The 27,405-nt window shown below is 36.7% G+C and overlaps 1 protein-coding gene across 1 annotated transcript in view; it reads left to right on the top strand.

Moving 5' to 3' along the window:
- LOC136857948 (cadherin-AgCad1) overlaps nucleotides 1-27,405 on the top strand; it is a 452,227-nt gene that overhangs the window by 291,980 nt on the left and 132,842 nt on the right. The window contains exon 25 of the mRNA XM_067137073.2: nucleotides 19,199-19,306. Within this exon, the coding sequence (XP_066993174.2) occupies nucleotides 19,199-19,306 (108 nt within the window). The remainder of the gene's footprint in view (nucleotides 1-19,198; nucleotides 19,307-27,405) is intronic.

Genomic DNA, 27,405 nt, shown 5'->3' with positions numbered 1-27,405 from the left:
CCAAGATCAATCCTCCAGTTTCAAGAAAGCCCATTTTCAAGATCTTAAATGGTAATGCCAGACTCTAATAATGGAAATGAAGAGCAACTGGTGGCAACAAAAAGTTTGAGAACTTCAAAGGTTATTCGATGCCAGAGACCTTCAAAACTTCTATGCAGGGATTACAGAAATATGTTCATTCTTCAGTAGGAACTCTGAAATCAGCTGACAGTGCTACCATCTTTACTGATAGCAAAGACATCCTGGAGCACTGTAAACGACACTTCTCAACTCTTTTAAATTGCAACTCTACCACAGTTGAGGACTTCGTCCGACATATGCCACAACAGCCCTCGCAGCCATGGATGGCAATGCCACTGCCTTACCAGGGTTTCTGTGAGGTTCGTAACGAATTGAAACCCCGAAAGGTACCTGTACCTGACTACATTTCATTGGAGCTGATTCAAGGGAGAGGCTTATCATTGAAGACAAGACTCTTCATACTAATCCTTTTAATCTGAGTAACTCGGCAAATACCCGGTGACCTGAAGAATGTTACTATCATATTGAAGAAAGGTGATCGTGGTATATGAGGTTACCATCACGGTGTATCCCTGATGTCCATAGCTGGCAAATTCTTGCAAGGATTCTACTCAGCCATCTCCAGCTTGTCTCTGAGAAGATTCTCCCTGAATCTTGGTGTGGTTTTTGTCCCTCAACTGGTGCTAATGACGTGATGTTCTGTGAAAGGCAACTTGAAGAAAATTACAGGGAACAGCAGCAAATTCTCTACCTAGTGTTTATGATATGGAAAATGTATTTGACTCTGTCCCTGGCCTGTTATGTAAGCAGTTTTAAGATGCTTTGGTTGCCATGAATGCTTTGCTGGCCATGGTGGTACGTCTGGTCAGGTTCTCCATCAAAAAATATCTCTGATGTTTTCCTATCACACATGGACTGAAGTAAGGGTGCATACTTGCCCCAGCACTGTTTTCTCTGTAGGTGGCTGCTATGCTTTGTGATTTATCATGTGCCAACACCACTGGCATTGATTTAACCTATAATCTTGATGGAAGTCTCTTCAACTTGATGCGACTTTGTTCTCATTGCTTAACTCATGTGACCAGAATAACTGAACTGCAGTATGCTGATGATACTGTATCACCTGCACTTACCCCTGAAAACATGCAGCAGTCATTCAATAGTTTCAAGAGTGCATATGATAATTTTGGCCTCACCATATATGCACAAAAAATGAAGATCCTTGCCCAACCTGCCCCAGGGACTAGCCTGCTGCAGATTTCACCATCTCAGACATCATTCTGGAACAGGTTGATCACATCTCATACCATGAGAGAATCTTATCTAAACAATATACCTTAGAACAGGATGTGGAAACCAGACATTGCACTGCTCATTTGGGATGTGGTGAGCTATCCATGTGTGTCTTCAAGAATAAAGACCTAACAGTTCACACCAAATTCATGGTGTATAAAGCAGTCATCATCACATTGTTACTCTATGTATGTGAAACCTGGACCCTGTTCTGCCATGACTTCAAGAAACTTGAACACTTTCATCAACAGAAAATTATCTAAGATAGAATTATAAAAGAATTTAATTGTATAAATTCCAACTGTTTTATCCCTAGACCGGGCATGCTGGTTGTTTTTGTCAACCAGCACGCTATTTTACGCCGTAATTCCTAGAACTGTCAGTCTTTTGCCACCTCACAACTAATACCTTTGCTCTCGCTCTTGACCTTAAGTTCAGTCAAGTTTCGACACCAGTGGAAGCGATACGTGTGTAATTATTTCGAGCAAGCTCTTGGAATCCGAAGCTGGTTGACAAAGTCAACCGCGCCCCTGGTCATGTAAGTAAAATTTATTTCTTTAAAGTTTCCTGTCCTCTGTACTTTTCAGGTAATTAGGCAAAGTCAGGCATAATTACATGTAGTATATTTCTACTTTAGGTCTCGTTTTGTCAATTATCAAGACATACCTGACTTCATGAGCAAGTTGTCTGATGAAATAGAGGACTCTGCCTCGGAATTTTTGAATGGGGAAGAGGAAATCATAAACGTATCGGATCAGGATCATAACAGTGATACGGAGCAGGAGGCCGATTCTGACAGAGAGATCTATGAAGATGATAACGGAAGGGAATTTATCTTCGGGAGAGATGGAGGAACATTGTGGTCCACGACGGACTTGTCAAAACTTACTTCGAGGGCAAAAGCAAGGAATATTGTGAAAATACTGCCAGGACCGGAAGGGGAGACAAGGAAGGTATCAACAGAAATTGACTGTTTCATACAGTTGATAAACGCTGACGTGGTTGATGAACTATTATACTGAACTAATTCGTACATTTCTAGGAAGCGGGAGGAAGTGAATTACAGCCATGAGCACGATGCTAAATTTGCGAACCGCAGTGAAATTTTGGCATTGTTCGGGGGATAAGGTGTGAAGGATTTCTTTAACACGGCAACAAAGCTTATTTTTCATCCAGTAATTTTTTTTGCTATTATATCTGATCATTTCATTGTATAATTGTGCAAATATTAAAATACGACCATTATTTTAATTTAATTATGCATCTAATGCTTAACTCATTTTAAATAGGTGCAGTATTCATGTCCCTGTCAGAATTAGTTCACGTGTTCATGATTATCCATTTTAAGCACATTCATATTAATCACTAATACAAGTTTTTAATTTTATTTGGAGAATAACATTGAAACAAAAGATAAAATGCCATTAAATGAATGTTTATGCCATTGGAAGCCTGTAAACGACTGAAAACGGAAATGGTTGACAAAGTCAACCGTGCGCCCTGTAGTGTGACAGAAATTGGTGCACCTGGTCTAGGGTTATACACATTTGCCATTTGATAAATGGTCTGTCTAAAAAGCTACATGGGACATGTTTCGACCTAGCCTAGAGGTCATCATCAGCTAACATAACACAAAGATGAAAGACATGTACAAAACAGTGATACATAAAAACTAAAAATACTTGAGATAAAATACAGTCAACAAATGAAATGAAAATCTATGTTTAAAATGTACATAGCTTCAATCTTGGATGAATTTAGTTGTAACAGGTGTGGGTCCAACCATATTTAATACAACTATTGGTTGGCTGGAGGAAATATTTAAAATTATGAAGACTGTCAAATGTTGTTCTATTTGTTGTGCTTCTGGAAACAGAGTGAAGTTTTAAAATTCTGTTACATTTCTTCATAGAGAAGGATCTAAAAGTGAAAAAGAAAAGCCGAGTGTGAGAATGAAAAAATGAAGTAGAAGTAAAATAATATGAAGAGTCGCAAAATATTACTCACTTCCTCTTTCCTCCAGCCCTGTGCTTGTATAGATCAGGTTGGGTCGGTGTTGGCCTCCACACTGACTGGCGACCGTTCTGATGTTGTGTTGGGTGGGGGAAACAGCGGGTGAGGGGAGGGAGAGCGGGTGGAAGGATGGGAGGATGGACCAGTAATGCATGCTGCGACAGACTTAACTGACCTTTGTTTCAGATCTTTCTTGATTATTGTGTCAACCAGGATGTTAATTTTCTCTTGGATTTCATTAAGAGTATGCATGGGATTGTATTTTTGATCGAGGTTTATATAAATATTTTCTAAAATGTTTAACAAAGTTCCCTTTTTGTTATATGTAGGATATCTAGATCTTTATCTATGGTGGAGAATGAGTGACTGTGATCTTTCATGTGTTCACTCATAGTGGAAAATCTGTATTTAGCTGCATTAGAATGTCCTTTGTAATGGATATGAAAGTTCCTTCCAGTCTGTCCAATATAGACAATCTGGAAAAGCTAAGATACTCAACAATTCACCAGTTACATTCCATTAGTCGAGATACGTACATAATATTTTCACCATTATTAAACAACATATCATGACAGAAAAACCATCCTTAATAAGCTAAATACTCGTGACCCCTACATAAAATTCACAGTTGAATCTGAAACAGATAGATCTTTAAATTTTCTAGATCTTAAAATTAGGAGAAGCAACAACCATCTAAAATGTGAAATCTTCAGAAAACCCACCCAGACAGCCAACATGATCAGACAAGATTCACTACACCCTGGCCCTCACAAAAAGGCCTCTTTTTATAGTATGATGTATAGAGCCTTGAACATTACTATGTCCAAGAAAGCTTATAAGAAAGAAATTAACACCATCCACAATTAAGCACACCTTTATGGGTTTAATAGCAATTTTGTTGGAATAATTCTCAATAAGATAAAAAATAAACCCGCCACCACACTTAAAAAACAAAAGAAAGAAAATATTGACTTTGTCACCTTCATTTTCGACAGCAAAAACCTATACCAAATCTCAAACATTTTAAAAAAACAGAATCTCAATGTCACCTTTAGAACTAACAACAATACTTCTAAACTTTTCTATAACACAACCACACTTAACAAATCCAACAAACATTTTGTCCTCCCTCTAGTAAACTAACGAATGTGCAAACTGTCAAAAAATTAGGAGAGCTGAAAGAAGTTGTGATTACTCATGATAGCTCAATTTTTATATTTAATGAATGATTTTATATGTTAGCCATACAGAATGAGCTAGAGGTGTGAGACTTTGTCAGAGGGTAGAAGTTTTATAAATAATAAAATCTAGACCAAATCTTCAGAACTACCGTTTCCCTAGCTTGTCACTTTCGCTTTATCTCAAGTGTTTTAAAATTTTTTATGTTTCACTGTTTTTGTTATGTCTTTCATCTTTGTATTATTTTAGCTGATGATAACCTCTAGCTAGGTCGAAACATGTCCTATGTAGCTTTTTAGACAAACCATTTATCAAATAGCAAATGTGTGTTGAATAGGTGTTCGTTACACAATTAAATTCTTTTAGATTTTTATCTTAGATATTTAAAGTCAATACGGAGCTGGAGTGAAGTTCATTACTTGTAACAGAAACTTAGTTCAGTCTTATATCAAATGAGAGAACCGTGCCTCCAATCCTGCAGTTCTTGAGAAAGCACGCATGAACAGTGTAGAAGCCACTATCGTTGGCCATTGTCTTCAGTGGAATGGGCACGTGTGTCAGGCTTCCTAGTCAATTCCTTTATGGTGAACTTTACTCAGGCACAAGACCCACTGGTGCCTCTCTGAAGCGTTATAAAGACCAGCTTAACCCATTTGGTGGCCAATGCGGCGAGATCTGCAGCTACAAGTTGATGGCGGGGAATGCAGATATATCCGCAATTTTAAATTTTTTCCTCAGGTGACTGCCTGCAGAGGTTCATTTCTTTTTCAGCAGCATGTTCTGGATGAGTCTGCCTTCTGATGTTAATTTTTTCAACTGTATTCTCCCAATACCAATGTGTCATCCACAAGTTGCATCATAAAGAGCACAATGTACATCCAGGCAAGAATGACCTAAAGCCTAATAGCCTCATGCTGAAGCTTTAGGTCATCGCCTAATCATCCCTTGAATGCAATAATTTTGCTGTAGAAGGGATTTCTGGAGATTATGATACTAAACAGACCTTCCCAATTACACATTAGAACTGTGACCTAATTTATTATCCTTACTCTCGAGTTTCTCCTTCATGACTGGAATGTGTGTTTACCGAGAATTACACAACATTTATTTCACACACATGTATTCCATAAGAGAGGCACAATTCATGGTTTCCTTTCCAACTGGAGAGACCAGGGTTCTATTCAATTCTTTTTCTTACATTTTTTCCACCAAAATGTATAAAAGAAATTATCGGGCCCCCACCATTAGAGGAGGATGTTTTACACACCACGATAAGCGAAATGTTGGAATTTAGTGGGGAGGATATTGATCTTAGTGAGGTAAGTTCTGCTGAAGGGGATTTCATAAGTGATGGGAGTTTACTCAGAATAAGTACTACAGGCTCGAATGTATAAGGTTCTGGCCCAACTGATGCGAATGTTCAGCAGTTGCGAAAGGGACAACACGTGTTCAATTTCAATTCAAGTAGCGGTCATTACAGTGACAGTGGTGATGATAATACTGATAATATTCCAACCAGTACAACTTCTTTGTCAACTTAGACTGAAAATGGACAAAGAAGGTCCTGCACTGATCTAAAATTACAACAAGGTGTAAGGGGAGAGTTTTTTTTTTTGGGGGGGGGGGGAACAAGTGAAATATTTGAATTATGTTTGATGATGAGACATGCCAGAACATAGCTGAACAGACAAATCTTCATGCCCAGCAGGAAATCACACATAAAACCCAGTTTAGTAAGATGAAAAGAATGTGTCGAGATCAAGACTGGGTTACAATTAAAATTAAAAGTACAATAGTTCCACCTTTTCAATACAAATTCAAGTAAAGTGGGTTACTTTACAGAAGAAACATTTATTACATACTAGTTTCAACCCATTATCAGGGTCATCATCAGCCAAAAGCACGAGTTGCACAATGTATCAAACAGTCCATAGAAATTGTAAAAAAGTCACAAAAATATTGTATAGTGGATTTGACATTATAAAGATGAAGAAGAAATAGTCACAATTGTACAGAAGTTTCAGATAATATATAAAATGCATAAATTAATGCACTTAGCTGTCATTGAAGGAAGAACTCAAGATGATCAAGTTGGATGTCGATGAATCTTGAGACTTGTAATTCTTTCGTTATGAAGTTCTGACAGCTTGCGCTGCGTTGTGTTGGACGTATTGCATAACTGATGTGATGAGAAGGTCACAATGGTGATAAAAGTTTCAGATTAAGGATAAAATGCATAAATTAATGCATTTAGTTGCCGTAGAAGGATCAATTTAATATGATCAGTTTGGATACTGAAGAATCTTTAGAGTTGTGTATCCATCATTATGAAGTTCTAACAGCTGCATGTCATCAAAGATAGTAATGGTGTTAAGAAGACAATTTATGCACATGTAGTGAACAATGTAGAAAGATGGTACATAGATGTCATTCAAAGAGATTAAAGTCCTTAAAAAACTGAAGGTAAAAATAACGCTTGAAAGTCAAAATATTTTTGCGATTTAGGTGGAGAAGATTCACAGTTCAATTCAGAAATAAGTTAAATAAATAATATTGTTGGTAATAAAAGCCAAATTAGTGAATGGGTAATAAAAAAGTGGAAAAAATGAATAGAAAAAGTATACAAAAGTAATAAAAATATATAATGTGTAATATGTGACCAACCTTGCGCTGCGATGTCTTGGACGTATTGAATAACTTATGTGATGGGAAGTATGAGTAAGGAAGATAAGAAATGGAGGTAAAAAATTGGGTAGGACAGATCGGAGAGAAACAGGGAAGGGAGGGGGAAGAGAGGAGGGGCTAATTTGGGAGTGGGGCTAAGGGATGAGGGAATAGGAGTAATTGCTGAGGAAAGGTGCCATGAATTGAATGGAAAATCAATTTTAGATCAGTTAAATTAAAATTTCTAGAAATAATAATCAGGAGGTCAAATAGAGTGTTGGTTTTCTCAGAAATGTCATTTAGGTTATAGTTTGAGTTGAAATATTGATCTAAATGTATGAAAAGGGTGGCATGGGGGGAATTTCACATACCAAGAAAACCATCACATTTCGGAATGCAGTCATATAAGTTACGCAAAGCTGGGATAGAGTATATAACATGATCTGCTTCCGTGTGTATCATAATGAACAGCTGGAAAAGACATATCACTGTGAAGACTGCAAATATCACATGTAGTGTAATATAGCCCATGTGTGTCACTCATGAACTGTAGGTATATAAACTGGATCCCTCAAAAGCACTGACCAACATAACAGAAAATTTATTGAGTATTATAATTGATTCCATTCTAAATCTTTTAAGTACAAGTAAACTTTGTAAATCTACAATTTACATGTACAAAAATTTATTTTGGGGCAGAAATTGTTAGTAAACTGCTTAAAACATTTATGTATAAGTAACTGTATAAAGAAAAACAAGAGCTTTGCTATTAGGTAGAAACAAGCTCAGTATCACAGTGTGAAAGCACTTAGAACGTTCCGACATAAAGTATTGAAAAATTAAAATAATAGGATTTTTCAACAATTAAATACTCTATATTCAAGTAAATATTTCTCTTAGGGCCCTTCTATAGTTCATTTTAGTCTAAGATTGTTTTTAAGCAAGTAATTAAATATTTTCTTTAATCATTGAAATCGCTCCCCACCTGGGAGTGAGCCAGAGTGTACTGAGCTCCCACTAAAGGGGTTAAACAAACCATGAAGGTCACAAACGTCAATCATCAAACCTGGGACATACTTGCTAAGGAGCATTTGCTTTTGGCACTAAACCACCTCTAGTGCTGTTGAACTGTTTGAGCAAGAGCATTTCAGACATGAAGGTTTATGCACACACTTATCAGTTGCAGCCTTGTCCTGCCCCATCTATCAAGTGCAATCTGTGTGGATGCATATTTCATGTTAGAATTGGCTTGTTCAGTCATCAAAAATACAAGCACAAATGGTATTGAGTGCTAGTGAATTGTAACCAGGATAATTTGTATACTGAGAGTAGCAGTTGCTGCTGCTGGCGACAAGACTGTTGACTGGACTATTAAAATGAAGAGATTTGTCTAAATTTAACAGTGTCTGCATACAGTGTAAATTTGACTTCATTTGGCAAACTGTAAATCATTTCAATTATTAAAGCAGTAGAGAAGATGAGCTCTTGCCTTCACCAGTGGAACATCTGTGCTGAAAAATACTTATCAAGTCAAAAAGAATTTTCTCAAAAAGAAATTATTTTGTTTCAAAGTAAATTCAGGCACATATATGCAATTTTTATAGACAAGGAAAAACAAAGTAATACTCTTAAAATGATTGCTGAACATCAAGAGGGTTTCATTGGCAAAACAAAAATCTTTGATTCTAAAATAATTCATTTTAATTGTAAACAAAAATTATGTCAGAATAAGTCTTGCAATTAAAGAATTTCCATTTTGTGTAGTAATCCTCTTAAATTTTATTGTTTCCCATTTTAATGGCTGGGGCTGTACTTTAATTAAGGCCATGATTGCTTTCCCATCATCAGCATAAGACGTATCTATGTCGGTGCAACGAAGAGCAAATTGTAAACATATTTATAAGGGATTAGTAATGAACAAGGCTAAAAACAAAATTCCTCTGACCTAGGTGCCTGTTCTGAAAACCAGGCACCACCACAATACAAATACAGTATGATGCATAGGTCTACAGATTTTGGCCTTAAATTATAGTTTAGTAATATGAAATGTAGAAACTTAATTTAGGGAACAGGTATCCCTTGAAGATTACAGCAGACAAATGCAGTATGGGTTAAGTTTTACAAAACAGCAATGTGTGTTTTGTGTGCTTAAAGTACAGTATAGTTTGAGCACTGAATTACCAATTTTTCACTGTTGTGGATGGATCAAAATTTTCTAATAATAGGTTACTGGCCAGTTAATCTGCTATGGTGATGGAGTAAACCATACAGCCAGTGTCTCCACCCTGAGTGTTGGGCGGCGGTAAATAGCCTGACCCACTATAAGGACCAACGGCTAAGGGCAGAAGAGGAGTCCTTATAGAAGGGAAATGGGCCCTCAGTGGAGGAAATACCACTGAAACCCTATATCACCTATAGCGTCTGTACTCCAGAGGAGCGGCTACAAAAGGCATCTCTTCTCCATGTTAGGAGCGACCTACAAGTTTCAGCTGGCAGTAGCTCTAAAATACCTTTGGGAGTGCCAAACCCATCATAATAATAGCCTATATAATGACAAGTGTACTGAAGCCTCGGAAAATGCTAGGGCGTTCCCCACAAGTGACGTGCAATTCTTGTGATGCTGGGAGAAATGTGAGAAATGGGTGACCAGCAACCAAATACATCAAGATAGCGACCGTCAATGTAGTGACATTAACAGGGAAAGTGGAAGAAATTGTAGATTTTATGGTTGACAAAGATGTAGCATTGCTGGGAATCAGTGAGACCAAATGGAAAGATAAAGGTGAGAGGAAACTAAAGAAAGGATACACCTTATACTATAGTGGAGAAAGAGAAGCCAAAAATGGTGTAGGTCTCATTATTAGAAAAGACCTAAAGGAATACCTAGAATTGGTGGAAAACATAAATGACAGGTTGATTAAGGTCAGATTGAGACTTGAAACTGGTGTTACAGATATAATTCAAGGGTATGCTCCACAAACAGGAAATACAGATACAAATACAAATACAGATACGGATCTACAGGAATACCTATTCTAGCTATTTGCTTAACGTCTCACCGACACAGATAGGTCTTATGGTGACGATGGGACAGGGAAGGGCTAGGAGTGGGAAAGAAGTGGCCATGGCCTTAATTAAGGTACATCCCCAGCATTTGCCTGATATGAAAATGGGAAACAATGGAAAACCATCTTCAGGCTGCCGACAGTGAGATTTGAACCCACTATCTCCCAGATGCAAGCTCACAGCTGCGCAACTCTAACCGCATGGCCAACTCGCCCAGTTTCAGGAATACATCTGGAAGGCCATATACAGGACAAACAAGTTGTGATCATAGGAGACATGAATGCCCAAGTAGGTCAGGAAAGAAAAGGAGATGAGGAGATTATAGGTCCATTTGGATATAGAAAGAGAAACAAGGCTGGAGATATTTTGGTAGTCTTTTGTAGAAGAAATGAGCAGATCATTGGTAACACATGACTTCAAAAGTAAAACAGTCAGAAGATAACAAGATATAGTTGGGATAACAAAATCAAAACTCTGATAGATTACATTTTGGTTGAGAAAGGTAACAGGAAAATGTTGGTAGATGGAACAGCTCTCCCAAGTGAATCTTTCAAGGAGATCACAGAGTTGTGATAGCTAAGTTAAAGATGGGAAAGATACAAAAGATGACTGAATTTAGGCAGAGAAAGCTAAGGGTGTGGAAATTGCAGGAGAAGGAAATAAATAAACAGTTCCAGATACACATTAAAAACAACTATACCTAAGGAAGACATTGGAAGGGTCAAAGAAGAATGGGCATACTTTAAAACAGTCATGGTCGAGTCTGCAGAAAAGACCTGTGGAAGAGTATCAGGCAGGAAGAAAAATCAAGAAATGCCCTGGTGGAATGACAGGGTAAAAGATATAATTAAAAGGAAGAAACAAGCTTGGAAAAGATGGCTGAGAAACAGAACAACAGAATGCAAAACAGAATACAGGCATTGCAAGAAGGAGTGCTCCAAGGTGGTTCATGAAGAGAAAAAGAAATGCTGGCAAAAATTCACTGAATCTCTGCAAGAAGATACAACCAAAAGAAAAAAGGTCTTATTCCAGTGTGTTAGAAAGAAGAAAAACTCAGGAGAAGGCACTAACTTCATTAAAAATGAACAGAAGGAAGTGATGACACAGAAGCAGGATATATTGCAGAGGTGGAGAAAGTACTTTGAACAGCTTTACAACGTGCAAAATACCTTGGTACAAGGAGAAATTGAAGAGCCAGATTTAGTGCAGATAGAAGATAAAGAAAACGAGGTGTCCATGGCAGAGACTGAGTGGGTCATTTAAAGAATGAAACGAGGCAAGGCAGCTGGAAGTGACGAGGTCACCATAGAAATGATAATAGCAGCAGGAGTAGTTGGTCTACGGTGGTTTTATAGACTCTTCAAAGTGATATGGAGAGAAAAGATTGTTCTAAAAGAGTGGATCCGTGAAAGAATCTTGGATAGATGAATAAGCGACAGAGTAGAGGGAAAATTGGCAGAACACCAGTATGGATTCAGAAGAGGCAGGTCCACATTTGACCCAATATTTACATTGCATCAAATGGTGGAAAGGTATTGCAAATAGGGAAAGGACATGGTAGTAACATTTCTAGATATTGAAAAGGCATATGACAGTGTCCCAAGATATTTGGTGTGGAAAACATTGACAGAGGCACAGATTGGGAATGAAACAATGGTAATAGCATTGTATCAAAATTATGAAAGCTGTGTAGAACCAAAGTGGGTCAAACTGAATGATTCAGAATTTCAGACAGACTTAAGACAGGGAAGTGTATTGTCTCCCTTACTCTTCATTATCATCATGGATAGAATTCTCCATAGTACCAAGGAGAAGATGATGGGTGAGCAAGTAAAGTCTATGCTCTTTGCTGATGATATTGTAGTTTGGGGAGATAATGAAGAGGAAGTACAGACACAAGCTGATTTATGGAATGAGGAGATAAATTTTGGAATGAAGATTAGTACTGTGAAAAGTAAGACTTTCATCATGACAAGAGGTAACAAAAAATGCAGGGGAGTGATAAAAATAGGTAATGAACCTCTTGAAGTAGTGAAAAATTTTAATTATTTAGACAGCGTGATATAACAAGATGGAAATTTGGATGGAGAAATTGATTTATGAATACAGCAGTCTGCAAGTTTCTACCAATGTGAGACATTGTATGGAACAAAGATGTGCCAATGAAGTGCAAGAACATTTTAAACTCGTCCTATTATAAACCTATACTGAGAAGGCGGTAGTGTTTCACGTTGGTACTAACAACGTAAGACAAGCAGGTATAAGTACCAACATAGTTGGGGATGTGTAGGATCTGGTAAATGCAGCACGGGTGAAGTTTTAAGGAAGCGGAGATTGTTATCAGTGGAATACTGTGTAGGAAGGATACTGACTGGAAGGTGATTGGGGATTTAAATGAGACTATGGAGTAAGTATGTGGGAAATTGGGAGTCAAATTTATAGATCCTAATGGGTGGGTAGGAGATAGGGATCTGCACTCAGATGGCCTTTACTTAAACCGCAGTGGTACATATAAGTTAGGAAATTTGTTTAGAAGGGTTATATGGAGGAACATTCAGGGAAACAGGGTGGCCTAGGGAGCGGTGTTAAGGGAACAGGGAACTGTAAATTAAGTAGTGATGACATAAAACTGTTAGTGCTCAACTGTAGAAGTATTGTAAAGAAAGGAATAGAATTAAGTAATTTAATAGATATATACTTACCAGATATTGTAATAGGAGTTGAATCATGGCTGAGAAATGATATAATGGATGCAGAAATTTTCTCACGGAACTGGAGGGTGTATCGTAGAGATAGAACAGAAATGGTAGGAGGGGGAGTATTCATTCTCGTGAAAGAAGAATTTGTAAGCTACGAAAAAGTTAAAGATGACAAACACGAAATTCTAGGGGTAAGGCTCATCTCTAAAGATAATAGGCAACTTGATGTCTTTGGAGTGTACAGACCAGAAAAGGGTAGCACAGATGCTGATTCAGAATTATTTGATAAGATAATCAGCTATGTGGGAAATTATAAGGAAAGGAACGAGATTGTAACGGGTGATCTCAATTTACCAGGTGTCAATTGCGAAGGTAATGCGAACAACAGGAAGCATGACCAACAAATGGCAAATAAGTTAATATGGGAAGGGCACCTGATTCAGAAAGTGATGGAACCAACTAGAGGGAAGAATATTCTGGATGTGGTGCTGGTAAAACCAGATGAGCTCTATAGAGAAACCGAAGTAATAGATGGTATTAGTGATCACGAAGCTTTTTTTGTGGTAATTAAAATAAATGTGAAAGAAAGGAAGAGATTAAAATTTGGACTGTTAGGCAGTACCATATGGCTGATAAAACAGGCATGAGGGAGTTTTTAATAAGTAAATATGCTCGGTGGAAAATGGTAAATAAAAATGTAAACAGACTCTGGGATGGGTTTAAAGCAATTGTTGAGGAATGTGAAAATAGGTTTGTACCTTTAAAGGTGGTAACGAATGGTAAAGATCCACTATATTATAACAGGGAAGTAAAGAGACTAAGAAGGAGGTGCAGGTTGGAAAGAAATATAGAAATGGCTGTGGAAGTAAGGAGAAATTGAAGGAACTTACTAGGAAGTTGAATCTAGCAAAGAAGTCAGCTAAGGATAACATGATGGCAAGCGTAATTGGTGGCCATACTAATTTTAGTGAAAAATGGAAGAGTATGTATAGGTACTTTGAGGCAGAAACAGGTTCCAAGAAGGACATTCCAGGAATCATTAATGAACAAGGGTAGTGTGTATGCGAGGATCTTCAAAAGGCAGAAATATTCAGCCAGCAGTATGTAAAGATTGTTGGTTACAAGGATAATGTCCAGATAGAGGAGGTGACTCATACTAAAGAAGTATTAAAATTTACCTATGACAGCAATGGCATTTACAGTAAGACACAAAAGTTGAAAACTAGAAAAGCAGCTGGAATTGATAAGGTTTCTGGGGATATACTAAAGACAGTGGGTTGGGATATAGTACCATATCTGAAGTACTTATTTGATTATTGTTTGCATGGAGGAACTTTACCAAATGAATGAAGAGTTGCTATAGTAGCCCCAGTATATAAAGGAAAGGGTGATAGATATAAAGCTGAAAATTACAGGCCAGTGAGTTTGACATGCATTGTATGTAAGCTTTGGGAATGCATTCTTTCTGGTTATATTAGACATGTTTGCAAAATTAATAACTGGTTTGATAAAAGGCAGTTTGGGTTTAGGAAAGGTTATTCCACTGAAGCCCAGCTTGTAGGATTCCAGCAAGATATAGCAGATTTCCTGGATTCAGGAGGTCAATTGGACTGTATCACGATTGACCTATCTAAGGCATTTGATAGGGTAGATAATGGGAGACTACTGGCAAAAGTGAGTGTATTTGGACTAGACAAAAGAGTGACTGAATGGGTGGCTCTGTTTCTAGAAAATAGAACTCAGAGAATTAGAGTAGGTGAATTTTTATCTGTCCCTGTAAAAATTAAGAGGGGAATTCCTCAAGGCAGTATTATTGGACCTTTATGTTTTATTATATAAATCAATGATATGTGTAAAGAAGTGGAATCAGAGATAAGGCTTTTCACAGATGATGTTATTCTCTACAGAGTAATAAATAAGTTACAAGATTGTGAGCAACTGCAAAATGACCTTGATAATGTTGTGAGATGGACAGTAGGCAATGGTATGATGATAAACGGGGATAAAAGTCAGGTTGTGAGTTTCACAAATAGAAAAAGTCCTCTCAGTTTTAATTACTGCATTGATGGGGTGAAAGTTTCCTTTGGTGATCATTGTAAATACCTAGGTATTAATATAAGGAAAGATCTTCAATGGAGTAATCACATAAATGGAATTGTAAATAAAGGGTACAGATCTCTGCACATGGTTATGAGAGTATTTAGGGGTTGTAGTAAAGTTGTAAAGGAGAGAGCATATTTGTCTCTGGTGAGACCCCAACTAGAGTATGGTTCCAGTGTATGGGACCCTTACCAGGATTACTTGATTCAGGAACTGGAAAAAATCCAAAGAAAAGCAGCTCGATTTGTTCTGGGTGATTTCTGACAAAAGAGTAGCGTTACAAAAATTTTGCGAAGTATGGGCTGGGAACATTTGGGAGAAAGGAGACGAGTTGCTGAACTAAGTGGTATGTTCCAAGCTGTCAGTGGAGAGATGGCGTGGGAGGACATCAGTAGACGAATAAGTTTGGATGATGTCTTTAAAAGTAGGAAAGATCACAATATGAAGATAAAGTTGGAATTCAAGAGGACAAATTGGGACAAATATTCATTTATAGGAGGGGGAGTTAGGGACTGGAATAACTTACCAAGGGAGATGTTCAATAAATTTCCAATTTCTTTGCAATCATTTAAGAAAGGGCTAGGAAAACAACAGATAGGGAATCTGCCACCTGGGCGACTGCCCTAAATGCAGATCAGTAGTGACTGATTGACGTAAGCTTCAGCAGCCTGGATGTTAAGTAAGCGGAACGAAAGTAAGATACAAGCAGCTGAAATAAGGTTCTTGAGGAGTATACAGGGAAAGACAAGACGAGATAGAATATGAAATGAGGAAATAAGGAGAAGCGTGGGAGTGTGTAAACTTCAAGAAGAGATTGATACAGCAAAGCTAAAATGGTTTGGACACATGATGAGAATTCCAGCAGAGAGAATACTGAGACTGGAAAGAGGCCTAGGGGACGTCCTAGAATGAGATGGAGGAGCTCTGTTGTGGACTGTATTGCAAATAGAGGCCACAAGTTGGTTTTTAAAATGTCTACATTGATGACCTCAAATTGCTATTTATTTAGGCTCATTAAACTAAACCCTCTCTCACAAGAAACACTTCATGCAAATAATACTGACACAATGGGAAGCAGCTTGCCTAACATAAAAATTTGACTTTTCGATACAACTTTTTCTCAAAAGCTTACTTAATTTCATCCCCTTGCCAAGCACTTTGAATTCATACCGTATAGCTGAAGATGTCTACAAAGTAGATGAAACATGTTCTGCAGTTTTTAATTTACCTTAGGGCAAATAAACAGTATCGATCAGGTGGAACCGTTGTGTTTTTAAAAATTTTTTTTTACTTCTTTTAAAAGTGTATAACATCGATATGAAAAATGCGGATGCTTACTTGCAAATTCATACCATTGCTCTGTTTTCCCAAAATTCATTGTAGAACCCACAAGTTGGTTTTAAAATGCTACACCAATGTTTTGATATCCCTTTCTACAAAATTCTCTAGTTTCTTTTTGACCAGATAAAAGAATCAAATACCCAGTTGCACATTTAACAATACCAATGCTATGTTTGCTCTTGAGAAATCTTTCCTCTAGGCGTTTCATTTCATCATACACCAAACCTTCTTTGTCAGCTTGAAGTGAGGAACTGGTACTACTATTCTACCATAATAACTGCACACTCCTAACTCAATTAAAATAAATATATTTAATACTCAAGGTAAAATTGAAACTTTGAACCTTATCTAGTAACAAATTTATTATAACTTGTTTTAATCCATCCCCTTACATGAAAATCAGATGTACTGGCAGGTAAAAATTGGAAATACCAACATCAGGTAAACCTAGGTGCCAGACTCATATTTCTAGTCGCCATGGTGACTCGGTGCCCAGAAATTTTCGAGCCCTGAGATTGAATATGATTGGTTCTCTAATGGATCCTGTGAGGCTAATAGATGAGTGTAGATAATTTAGAGGGATATTATACTTGGTCATGGAGGGTAAGGGTACTAAGGTAATCATTAGACTGCAGTAAGTTCTTAACAATTTCAACGTTAAAAACAGAGAAATATACAAAAGCACAGAGCTTTTGAAACAAAGAATAATGCAGACACTTAATTCATAACCAGACATCAGATCTTTAGTTCCCAAAGAATGTTTTAGGCACCTGTATGTGTGGGAAAATTTTTTAAAATAAGTTCTTGTTGTTTTAAAATAGTTTAAAATGAAATTCATGAAATACATCTGAAGTAATACTGTACAAGTAGGAATAATACAGCGTGTTTATATTTTTTTTAAATAGAGCATACAAGACATCGTAATGTAGCATTTGTGTACAATACTGTAGTTTAAATCTGGTTGAGATGAAATCATTTAAAGTGGCAAATTGCTGATCAAGGCAACAGCAAAATTATTCTTGCATCATTGTCATTCTCACTGTTATTTCTGCCATAATTCTGTGCACAACAAATCACTAATAACATTTCCAAATGTTGTGGTGTAAGTTTGTCTTTTGCTGGAGAGGATTACTTTGTTGAAGTGACTGGTATGTAATTGAACAGTAAAACCCTAACAGTATTAAACCTTTCTGGTAGGTTTGCATTATACTCCTTCAAAATATCTGACACACTTTTCACCCTGGATTTTTGTCAAGCATCATGCTTACATTTGTTGTATTTTAATATGGTGCAAGCATTTCTTAATCTACATCCTGAAGTGATATTTTATTAAGATGCATTCAAATATTTTTTAAATCAGGTGCAATGAGCATTGAAAGATTTTAATTAACTACTTCTTAGTGTAAAAAATTAATTATGCTGTAGTTTTTAATTTTTGTTAACAATATACAAAAACTTGTCAAAACTACAATTTAATGTTGCAAAAGTAAACAAATTATATCTGTAGAATGTTGCTTCAGATGTCCACTGCTATGTGAAATGGCACATCAAAGTGTATACTGTATTTATATGTAGTGGATTGTGGAGCGTGGTAGCTGACAAATGCCTTTTACTGCTCTAATTTACATTTGCATAGGCCATATTTAGTTGAAAAAATAACATATTTATAGATGGCATCAGAAACATAAGGTTGAAGTAATTTGTGAAAGAAAAAATTAAATTAGAAGAAAAAGTTATATTTAAAACATTTATATTTACCTCTTTGTTGCATGGCTGGCAGAAAATCATTTTCACATTTGTCATAAAACACATGAAATCTGCAATCCACTGCCTTATTAATGCAGTCTTACAAGTGTTTGGTTTAGGCATTTTGTAACACTAGCACAATATCAAAAGAAAACTGGCACTTTGTTTGAATTTCTAGCTTCAGTTGTTTCAGTCGGAACTGTAAAGAAAAGGAAGTCGTTAGTGTTGATTGTTAAATGTGTTCTTCGAAATCGATGAATTCCTTACTACTGTCATCTTAATTCTGTCAGTGTCCGTGGCTTCTGTGACATTCTATTAGTAGAAGCAAATGGTGTGGAGATAATGGTAAAGCCCACCCCTTCCTGATTCCAAGCTTGCCTCACAACCCCAACAACCACCCTTCCAGCTGCTTGGCTTGAAATTTTATTTTAGATATGTACTGTGAAAACTTAATATTTCTACTTGGCTTGCATGTTTTACTTAGATGCATACTGTGAGAACATAATAATATAATAAATTAATATTACTGCTTGTTTTATGAAATACTAACACTGAAAGTGAAGAAAAGGTTTTTATAATCTCAAAAATGCATATTAGCACTATAAAATTTTATTTTCTGTTACAGTAGGTACATAATATAGATAACAGCCACAGACAGGCTTGAAAGCATCTTACAGAAAACAATAGGTAAAAATCTAAAGATACAATGTCATAACAGTCTAAACCAGGGCCTCTCAGAGTGCATGCATTGTGCACGGTGCAAAAGATGACTTCGCTTGGTTGCCCCACTCCTCAATTTGGAGCAATAGCGCTGTCACTCTCTTTCCCCACGCCTGTCTCCCTCTTCCTCACTTGCTCCGTAGTGCTCCAAATAAGAGCCGAGTTGAGCCGAGTTGAGCTGAGCTTAGCCGAGTAGCCCAGAGACGAAGCGTTGGTCTGAGCCGAGCCAAATGGGACTGATGCACTGTGCACAGGAACTCTGCACGCGTGAGATTTTGGGCGTTTGAGAGGCCATGGTCTATACTACTACTAATTTATCTAGTCCATTTCATTATTCTATTTTATTTTTCTTACAGAGAACACTATTGACTTCAGGCAGAAAATCTATGAAGCAGAAGATGCCAACAACAAAGGCCTTACAGAAGAAGATGAATATTGGCAAAAAACACTGTATAATATCACAGGTGAGGATTTTATGACATTTTTAATTTTCTATGAATGTATGGCTGTAATCTGAACAATACTAGATATTTTATGATGTGAAGTTCTTTGTTTTAAAAGATTGCAGAGAAGTCTGTTCATGAACTAAATACAAGGTTGCTAACTCTGAAAAACAAAATTGCTGGCAGCTCCCTCACAAATTCCCAATGTTAAATGTATCCTCAGTTTGAAGTTCATGAAGAAAGAAAGTTTTGAAAATTCACCGTTCAGGGTCATAGGTAAGCCTATGTGGTGAAGGAAATGAGAAACTGCTCATTATTTAAAATGTTATTACCATATATATGCAAATAATTGCTGCCTTTGAATAATATCCACGCCCTAATTGTAGGAATGGAAATTTCAAAATAATTTGTCTCTCTGTTTTTGTATAGCTTTGTTAACCCGCCAGTGGTCGCTAGGATGAGAGTAATGTGAGTGGTCACGCGTTGAGCAAAATACTCACGGTATGGTATGACGTGTTTACATATGAACCAATTCCAGGCATAAATGTATTAACACATTAAATGAAGGAAGAGATGGCAGTGCTAGTAACCTAAGAACACAGTTTAGTCGGCATAAGACCTATCTGTGTCAGTGCGACGTAAAATAACTAGCAAAAAGAAAAAAAAGAAAAGAAAAAAAGAACACAGTTTTGCAAACTTAGAAACTACAAATTTCTTCAAAAATTAATTGTTCATCTTCCCACCAGAGGGGGCACATAAGTCAACAATAGAGACATATGAACACAAAGTTCGAAACTTCTTCTGAAATAAGTTTCACTGTTCATATAACAGATGGCCTTCTAAAAGGCGCTCACTTTAAATGAACTCCGGTACAGTTGTTCTTGTTATTATAAATAATTTCTAAGTGATTTAGGGGATATTCAATGAGCATTAGTGAATTAATAAACTATATAATCTAATAGAGTTTGAGTTGTTGTGCTTCACTGATACGTGATTTAATTTAGTAGATTAAAGAATATGGAATCTTTTAAGTGTGTTGTGTGACTGTTGAAGTTATTCTGGTTGGCTTTTTCAAGATGTGTGTTCCTATTGCCTTCTTTATATTTAGTGATTTTCTATATTTCCAATGTGTAATATTTTAAGATCAGTGCTGATGTCCATGAAGTGGTTGACATTGTCTTACATGTACAATCTGTACATTTACTATTTTGGCGAAATTTCTGTACAGTGTAATAATGACCATCTGCATAATTTTTAGCTTTGGTGCCTGTTTGTCTGTCCTTCTATAAATTGAAAACTACTGGATATATTTCCACCAAACTTCATATTTAGAATCCATCTGTCCTTGGGTAGGTTTTAGTGCAAATAGTGTTTCTAAATCCCTGAACTAACTGCGGGTTTATATGAAACCATTACCATGATTTTGCACTCCCCCCCCAAAATATACACACACTGGGTGAGTTGGTTGTGCGGTTAGAGGCGCGCGGCTGTGAGCTTGCATCCGGGAGATAGTGGGTTCGAATCCCACTGTCGGCAGCCCTGAAGATGGTTTTCCATGGTTTCCCATTTTCACACCAGGCAAATGCTGGGGCTGTACCTTAATTAAGGCCACAGCTGCTTCCTTCCAACTCCTAGGTCTTTCCTATTCCTAACTTAAAAATGAGTACAAAATTTTATTGTTCCACCTTCTCAATACTTAAAATCATTTAACGTTTATCAAAACATTACAATATAATAACAGGTACTAGTTTCGGTCTGTTTTTTGGACCATCATCAGCCTAGCCAAAATTACAAGCAAAAGACATAATCTAAAAATGAAGTGATGTGGATGAACAAGGGGATGGGATGGTGATGGAATGACATACAAAAGTAAAAACCTTATACATGTGTTACAATAAATATGACCAGAATATGTTAAAATTAACAGATGAATAAAAGTATTGTGATGTCGTATAAAATCACTTGATGACAAAGTCTTAGGTTGACGGTTGAACTTGTGTTGCACACTTAAATTCGAGTGAAATCTTATGTAAGTTCATATGTTTCTGGAAGGTTCTAAAAGCGAGATCCACAATGGCGCAGAGGGAATTGTCCAATATGACCAGTATAGACTTGAAGAATTAAGAAAGCTGGATTCGTTCTATGTAGCATGAACGATTGCTGTTTTTAAAGGTAGTCTCAATTCAGACGGAACCCAATGAACCTTGCGCTATTTGTAGAACAAGCTGCTGGAATGAGTGCAGTCCGGTAAAAGTCCCACCAGACTTAATGCAAGAGCGGGTGCGTGTAGAGCGTATTTCTTACAACTTGAAAACTACTGAAGGTATTTGAACCAAACTTTGTATTTAGCATCCACCTATCCAAGGTTTGGTTTTAAGGTCAATACCACTTCAAATTCCCAGAATGGACTGGGATTTTATAGGGAAGTGAAATGGTGATTTTACTCTCCCACAACATATAAAGTACAAGATCACCCCGACTGGAAATCGACCAAACTTGATGGAAATATTCTAATTTCTTTCCTCATGTGCATTTTTTTCAACAGGAGGATTAATAAGGGAGATATCATAAAAGGTCGGGTCTCAGGCTATGTTCAGTGGACATAGGCCAAAAGGTGTTATACACAGAGCAGATTCCTTATCTGTCTCTATCAATCAAATCGTAATGACCGTGTGCCTGTGCATTGACTATTTTGGCGAATTAAAATCATACCTCTATAATGAGTTTAACTCACTTTCCATTTATTCTCATGTAAAAAATTTAAGATTTTGTGTTATCTCCTAATTCTGCTACATGTATATCAGATATGTATTGCACCTACATGAGCCATACCTCAGGTGCCCTTTACGAAATAAATAAATAAATAAATAAATGAATGAATGAATGAATGAATAAATAATATTATCAGTAAAAAAAAAAAAAATTCGTACAGCTTTCTGTTTAAGGGTTAATAATGACCATCTACATACTTTTTAGCTATAGTTTCCTGAAAGTCCTAAATTTTACCCCCTTGCCCAAAATCAAGATTGCCTCACAATCTGCCACACAATCTAGAAAATTGAAATTAAGCAAAATTATACGTTTTAGCCGGTAACCTACAGAATTCTTCCAAGATCTTAAAATTTTTCACTTTTTATGCCAAAGAATATTGAAATATGGAGGCAATTTAATGACGGTGCAGACCTTGGTTTCGAGGTATTTTGCAGCTAAACGGTAAGTCCTATCACAAAACGGATGGCAAAATCTCTGTTTAATTTGGAGTGATCTACAACTTTGGTCCTGTGACAATTTGTCACCCCCCTCTCTCTCTCTGTCTTATAGGGTAGATTTGGCTGTATATTTCGATTGTTCATAAATTTTGTGCTTTTTACACGTATGTTACTTAGTCCGACACCCTTATAGGAAAGACAGAGTCATCAAATTTGGCACACACATTGACAAGACTAATGGCTATATGCAAACTAAATTTCATGATTCTAGCTTCCACATAAGTATGTGAAAAATAATGTGAAATGTTAGAAAGGTACTCAAATTTCATCCCACTCAAATATCGCAACTCAATCGAACCCATAAATATGGGAGATATGAGAAAATGTTTTAAGACCAAACATGTAGAGCAATAAAAGGGATGTCTGAGGGTGAAAACCGTTTGTTGGTATGATCTACCATTTAGGAGCAGTAAATCTTGAAATGAAGGTTTCCACTTACAAACGTGCCCATGTTTATCTGTCATTTATATAAATATAATCGTAATGACCGTGTGTCTGTACATTGATTATTTGGCAGAATTTCTGTACAGTTTCCGTTTCAGTTGTAATAATGACCATCTGCATATTTCTTAGCTTTGGTGTCTGTTTGTATGAGTGCTTATAACTTTAAAACTACTGAATATATTTCTAACAAACTTGATTTTTAGAATCCACCTGTCCTTGAGTAGGTTTTAGGGCCAATATTATTTCTGAATACCTAAATTTAGTGGGGGTTTATACGAAACCGAAACCATGATTTTGCACTCCCTCAAAATATGCACGTCCAAAATTAATGGAAATCTTCAATCCTTAATGGAAATCCATTTCTAAAACTTTTTTTTCTCATATGCATTTTTCGACAGGAGGACTAATAAGTGAGATATCATGAACGGTCGGTTTTGCAGGTTAAGTCCAGCGGACTTAGCCCAAAAGGTGTTGCACATGGAGCAGATTCCTTATCTATATAAATAAAATTGTAACGACTGTGTGTGCCTGTACATTGACTATTTTGGTGAAATTTTCATACAGCTACCCGTTTGAGGGGTAACCATCTGTATATTTTTGGTGTAGTTTCCTGAAAGTCCTCATTTTTACCCCCTCACCCAAAATCCAGATTGCGGTATAATCTGTCAGACAAGCAAGAAAATTGAAATTTGGCAAGATTATACGTTTCAGCCTGTAACGGACGGAAAACTTCCAAGATCTTTAAACTTTTCACTTTTTATCCCCGAAGAATATCAAAATATGGAGGCAATTTTAATGATGGTGCAGACCTTTGTTTCAAGATATTTAGTGGGATAAATGGGAAGTCCTATCACATAATGGATGGCACAATCTCTGATCAATTTGGAGTGATCTTCAACCTTGTTCTTATGACTTTTTGTCATATCTGTATCCCTTATAAGTTAGATTCACCTTTATTTTTCAATTTTAAGTAAATCTGGTCTTTCTACATGCATAATTCATACTTTCAATCACTTACAGAAAAGATAGAATCATCAAACTGTATGCAAACATTGGCCCACCCAGTACCCATATGTGAGCCAAATGCTATGTCACATAACTATCCAAAATGGATTGTAAGATAATCTTACACAAATTACACCCTATTCAACATTTCTACTGATCCGTGAATAGATGAGATGTGAGAAAATATCATAGGACCAGCCATTTAGGCCGCTAAATACTGCATCTTGTGGTACAATCCTTTGTTAATATGACATACTGTTTAGTAGCAGTTAATCTGTAAATGAAGGTCTGCAATATTGTAAACATGCATATACTTTTGTGTGTCACTGTATATACTGTATATTCATTGATGTTGATTTGTAGCCTTTGAGGAAGGGTGTGTCTGCTATTGTAATCAGTACTCCCACACAGACTTTGACTGGCAGTAGGAATGGGGTCCTTCTCCAACTCCTGTGTAACTGGCATTGGTAAGGAGGGCCTACCATTGTAATGAATAATTCACTTCTCTATTTGACTTGCAGAAGGTAAGGGAGCATGCAAGCATGCAATTTTGTTCAAAACTCTCCTACCCAATTGTGTTTGGCTGTCGACTAGGGTGCCCGTCATTATAAACAAATGTACCAGTCTAAAATGCGACTCATTAGGCATAGTGGCCTGCTATTTTAATGGAAACTCACCAACTCTGTGTGACCGGCAGTAAGCTGACTGGCAGTAGGAAAAAGGGCCTGTCATTATAATGATAACTGCACAACTCAATTTTGATTGGTGGTAGGGAAGTTGCCTGCCATTATAATAAAAACTCCTCAACTGTAATCTATCTTGAAGTAGGAGAGGGGCCTGCCATTGTAACGATAACTCCCCAAATCGATTATGAACGCGCAGTAGGCAATGGGGCCTGCAATTATAATGTAAACTTCGCAACTTGATTGTGAATGGCAGTAGGCAGGTGAGCCTGCCATTATCATCACAACTCCGCAACCCACATTTTACATTGGAAACAACGTATGGGGACCTCCTCATGCTATTTCTTGGATAACGCTAAGAGACATGCAATTTTAAAACAATCTTATTTACTGCACGTACAGTATTTACTTCGATATCTGTATACAATGTTGAATACCGTAGCAAAGCATGGGTACATTTGCTAGTATATCTATATGTGTTCACAGGAAGTTAAGTATGTGTTGTGCCTAATTTTGTGTGTGTGTTTTTTGTATCTGATGTGAACACTATGTTTTGTTTGGCCAATATATGTATGTGGCATTCCTATATGGTTCTTTGCATTTGAGTTCATATATATTCCTGATTTGGAAAACTGATATTTTTTCATTTAGATTGCATTTACTAATTTGATTTTTTAATGTGTTGTGTGTTGTGAATGCTATTTTAAAACCTTACTTTTCAAATAAGTTAGCATGTTGTATATGTTTCTTGTTCACAAAATAGAGAACTATGTATTTTTCATTTTTGGGTGGAGGTTTGTTTAGGCTTTTTTACCATTTTCTTGAGAGACAATCTACTGTGTTGGGTGGGTGGTTGTTTTCTAACACTGTTTGTTTTATTATTCACATTTCACTGTTATATCTGTTTGGTTTTTTTTTTGCTATGATTATAGCTCTGTGTATCACTGTGTTCAGTTCTGCTAACTTGTAGGTGGTTGGTGATTGGAATTATTGTCTATTGTGTGTGATGTTTTTGACAATCTGAAGAACCTTACAGTTATAGATTAACCAAGTCAAAACTGAAAATATTTGGATTCCACTATATAAAAAAAAAAGCATGAATAGACAAAAACTAGAAGGAAGTTTTTAAAAGTAGGAAAGATCTTATAGTAATATGAAGATAAAACTGGTATTCAAGAGGACAAATTAAGTCAAATATTTGTTTATAGGAAGATGAATTAGGGATTGGAATAAAGTACTAAGGGAGATGTTTGATAAATTTCCAACTTCTGCAAAATTATTTAAGAAAAGACCAAGTAAACAACTGATAGAAAATTTTCCACTTGGATGACAACCCTGAATGCAGATCACTGTTGATTGATTGATTGATTGATTGATTGATTGATTGATTCATTCATTCATTCATTCATTCTTACTCCTTTGTGTGAAGTGGTTCATGAATACATGTACATTCGACATATTGTGACAGTGAAGGCCTACAGTAAGAGGCAGCTGATGGAAGGTTACTATGTGAATAGGGCCAGTTTTGAGTAAAACAATGGCCCTGACAAATTTTTGAGGCTCGCAAGATAGAAGCTGCTTAGAATATGCTGGAAATTGCCAACCAAGGAAAGGTGCCTGAAGTGATCTGGAAGCTGAAACTTTGAGATACTTTTTTGAGAATCAGACCTATATTTAAATTTAAACCAGAGGATTGATAGTCGGTCTTTAATGATCTTAAAACAATCGTGAGCATGAGGCAGTTACATGATTGTTGTGAGTCTTTTGTGAGTATATAAGCAAAGAGTAAGACAGTCTTGATTATGCAAAGTTAGGCAATGCATGAAGCAAACTGCTCTGAGAATGACACTGTACTGTGAGATGCTGTAAGAGAAAAATGTTAATAACTTTAAATAGCAGTTTAATAAATTTAGTCGATAGGGAAATCTCTGACTAGGATTTTAGTTTCAAGAACCCTGCCAAACTACCACAATATGTTTAACTGTATTCATGGAACAACACCAGTGGCATATATTGCGTAAGAGAGGGAAAAGAAGGAATCCATGGTGCTACAACTATGATTGGCCTTGGTCTTCCAAGCAAACACTGCTTAGCTCAAAGGCTTGCAGATTATGAGGTGATGTGTCATCAGTGCTATGAATCCTGCACAAAAAAGGAGGTAATACCAAATTCATCTTCTTGTTCATATTTTTGAACTTGTGTATGTAGAGTCCTCAACTCTAAGGTTGGTTGAATCCTCAACAGCTCAACCATAAGCTGTCATAGGTAGCCTAGGTGTCAATGAAAAGACGTACTAGGGTAATGATGAGTGAGGTAGTTTTCTCGTTGGTTTGTTCACTGAGCTAGAAGGCATCTGCTAGATATCAGTCTACCAAGCCCACTAGTACACTGCAACAGACATCACACCATTCATAACAGAGACTGTCTGTGTATGAAATGGTATTACTAGCATCACTCATGCCTCGGTCACTTTCATATTGTCAAAGCCAAGGATGAGACTGAGACAGGTCAGTGAAAGTAACAAATTTATTCTGGCCCATATCAGAAGACACAGTTCACTGTAAAAACCATGTCTCACCAAAAACAGATCTTGGCACACTTGAACCTATGGAAAATAAGAAAATAAAAATACCATGTTTAAATTTGAACCATTTTAGTTTACTATTTGCCAATATCATACCATCAAAATAACATTCTATGACAAAATTAATATTGATGA

Source organism: Anabrus simplex, chromosome 1, assembly GCF_040414725.1.
Source record: "Anabrus simplex isolate iqAnaSimp1 chromosome 1, ASM4041472v1, whole genome shotgun sequence".
In the NCBI taxonomy this organism is placed as follows: Eukaryota; Metazoa; Arthropoda; class Insecta; order Orthoptera; family Tettigoniidae; genus Anabrus; species Anabrus simplex.
The sequence above is the reverse complement of the archived record's forward strand: the minus strand, read 5'-3'. Positions and strand labels throughout refer to the sequence as shown.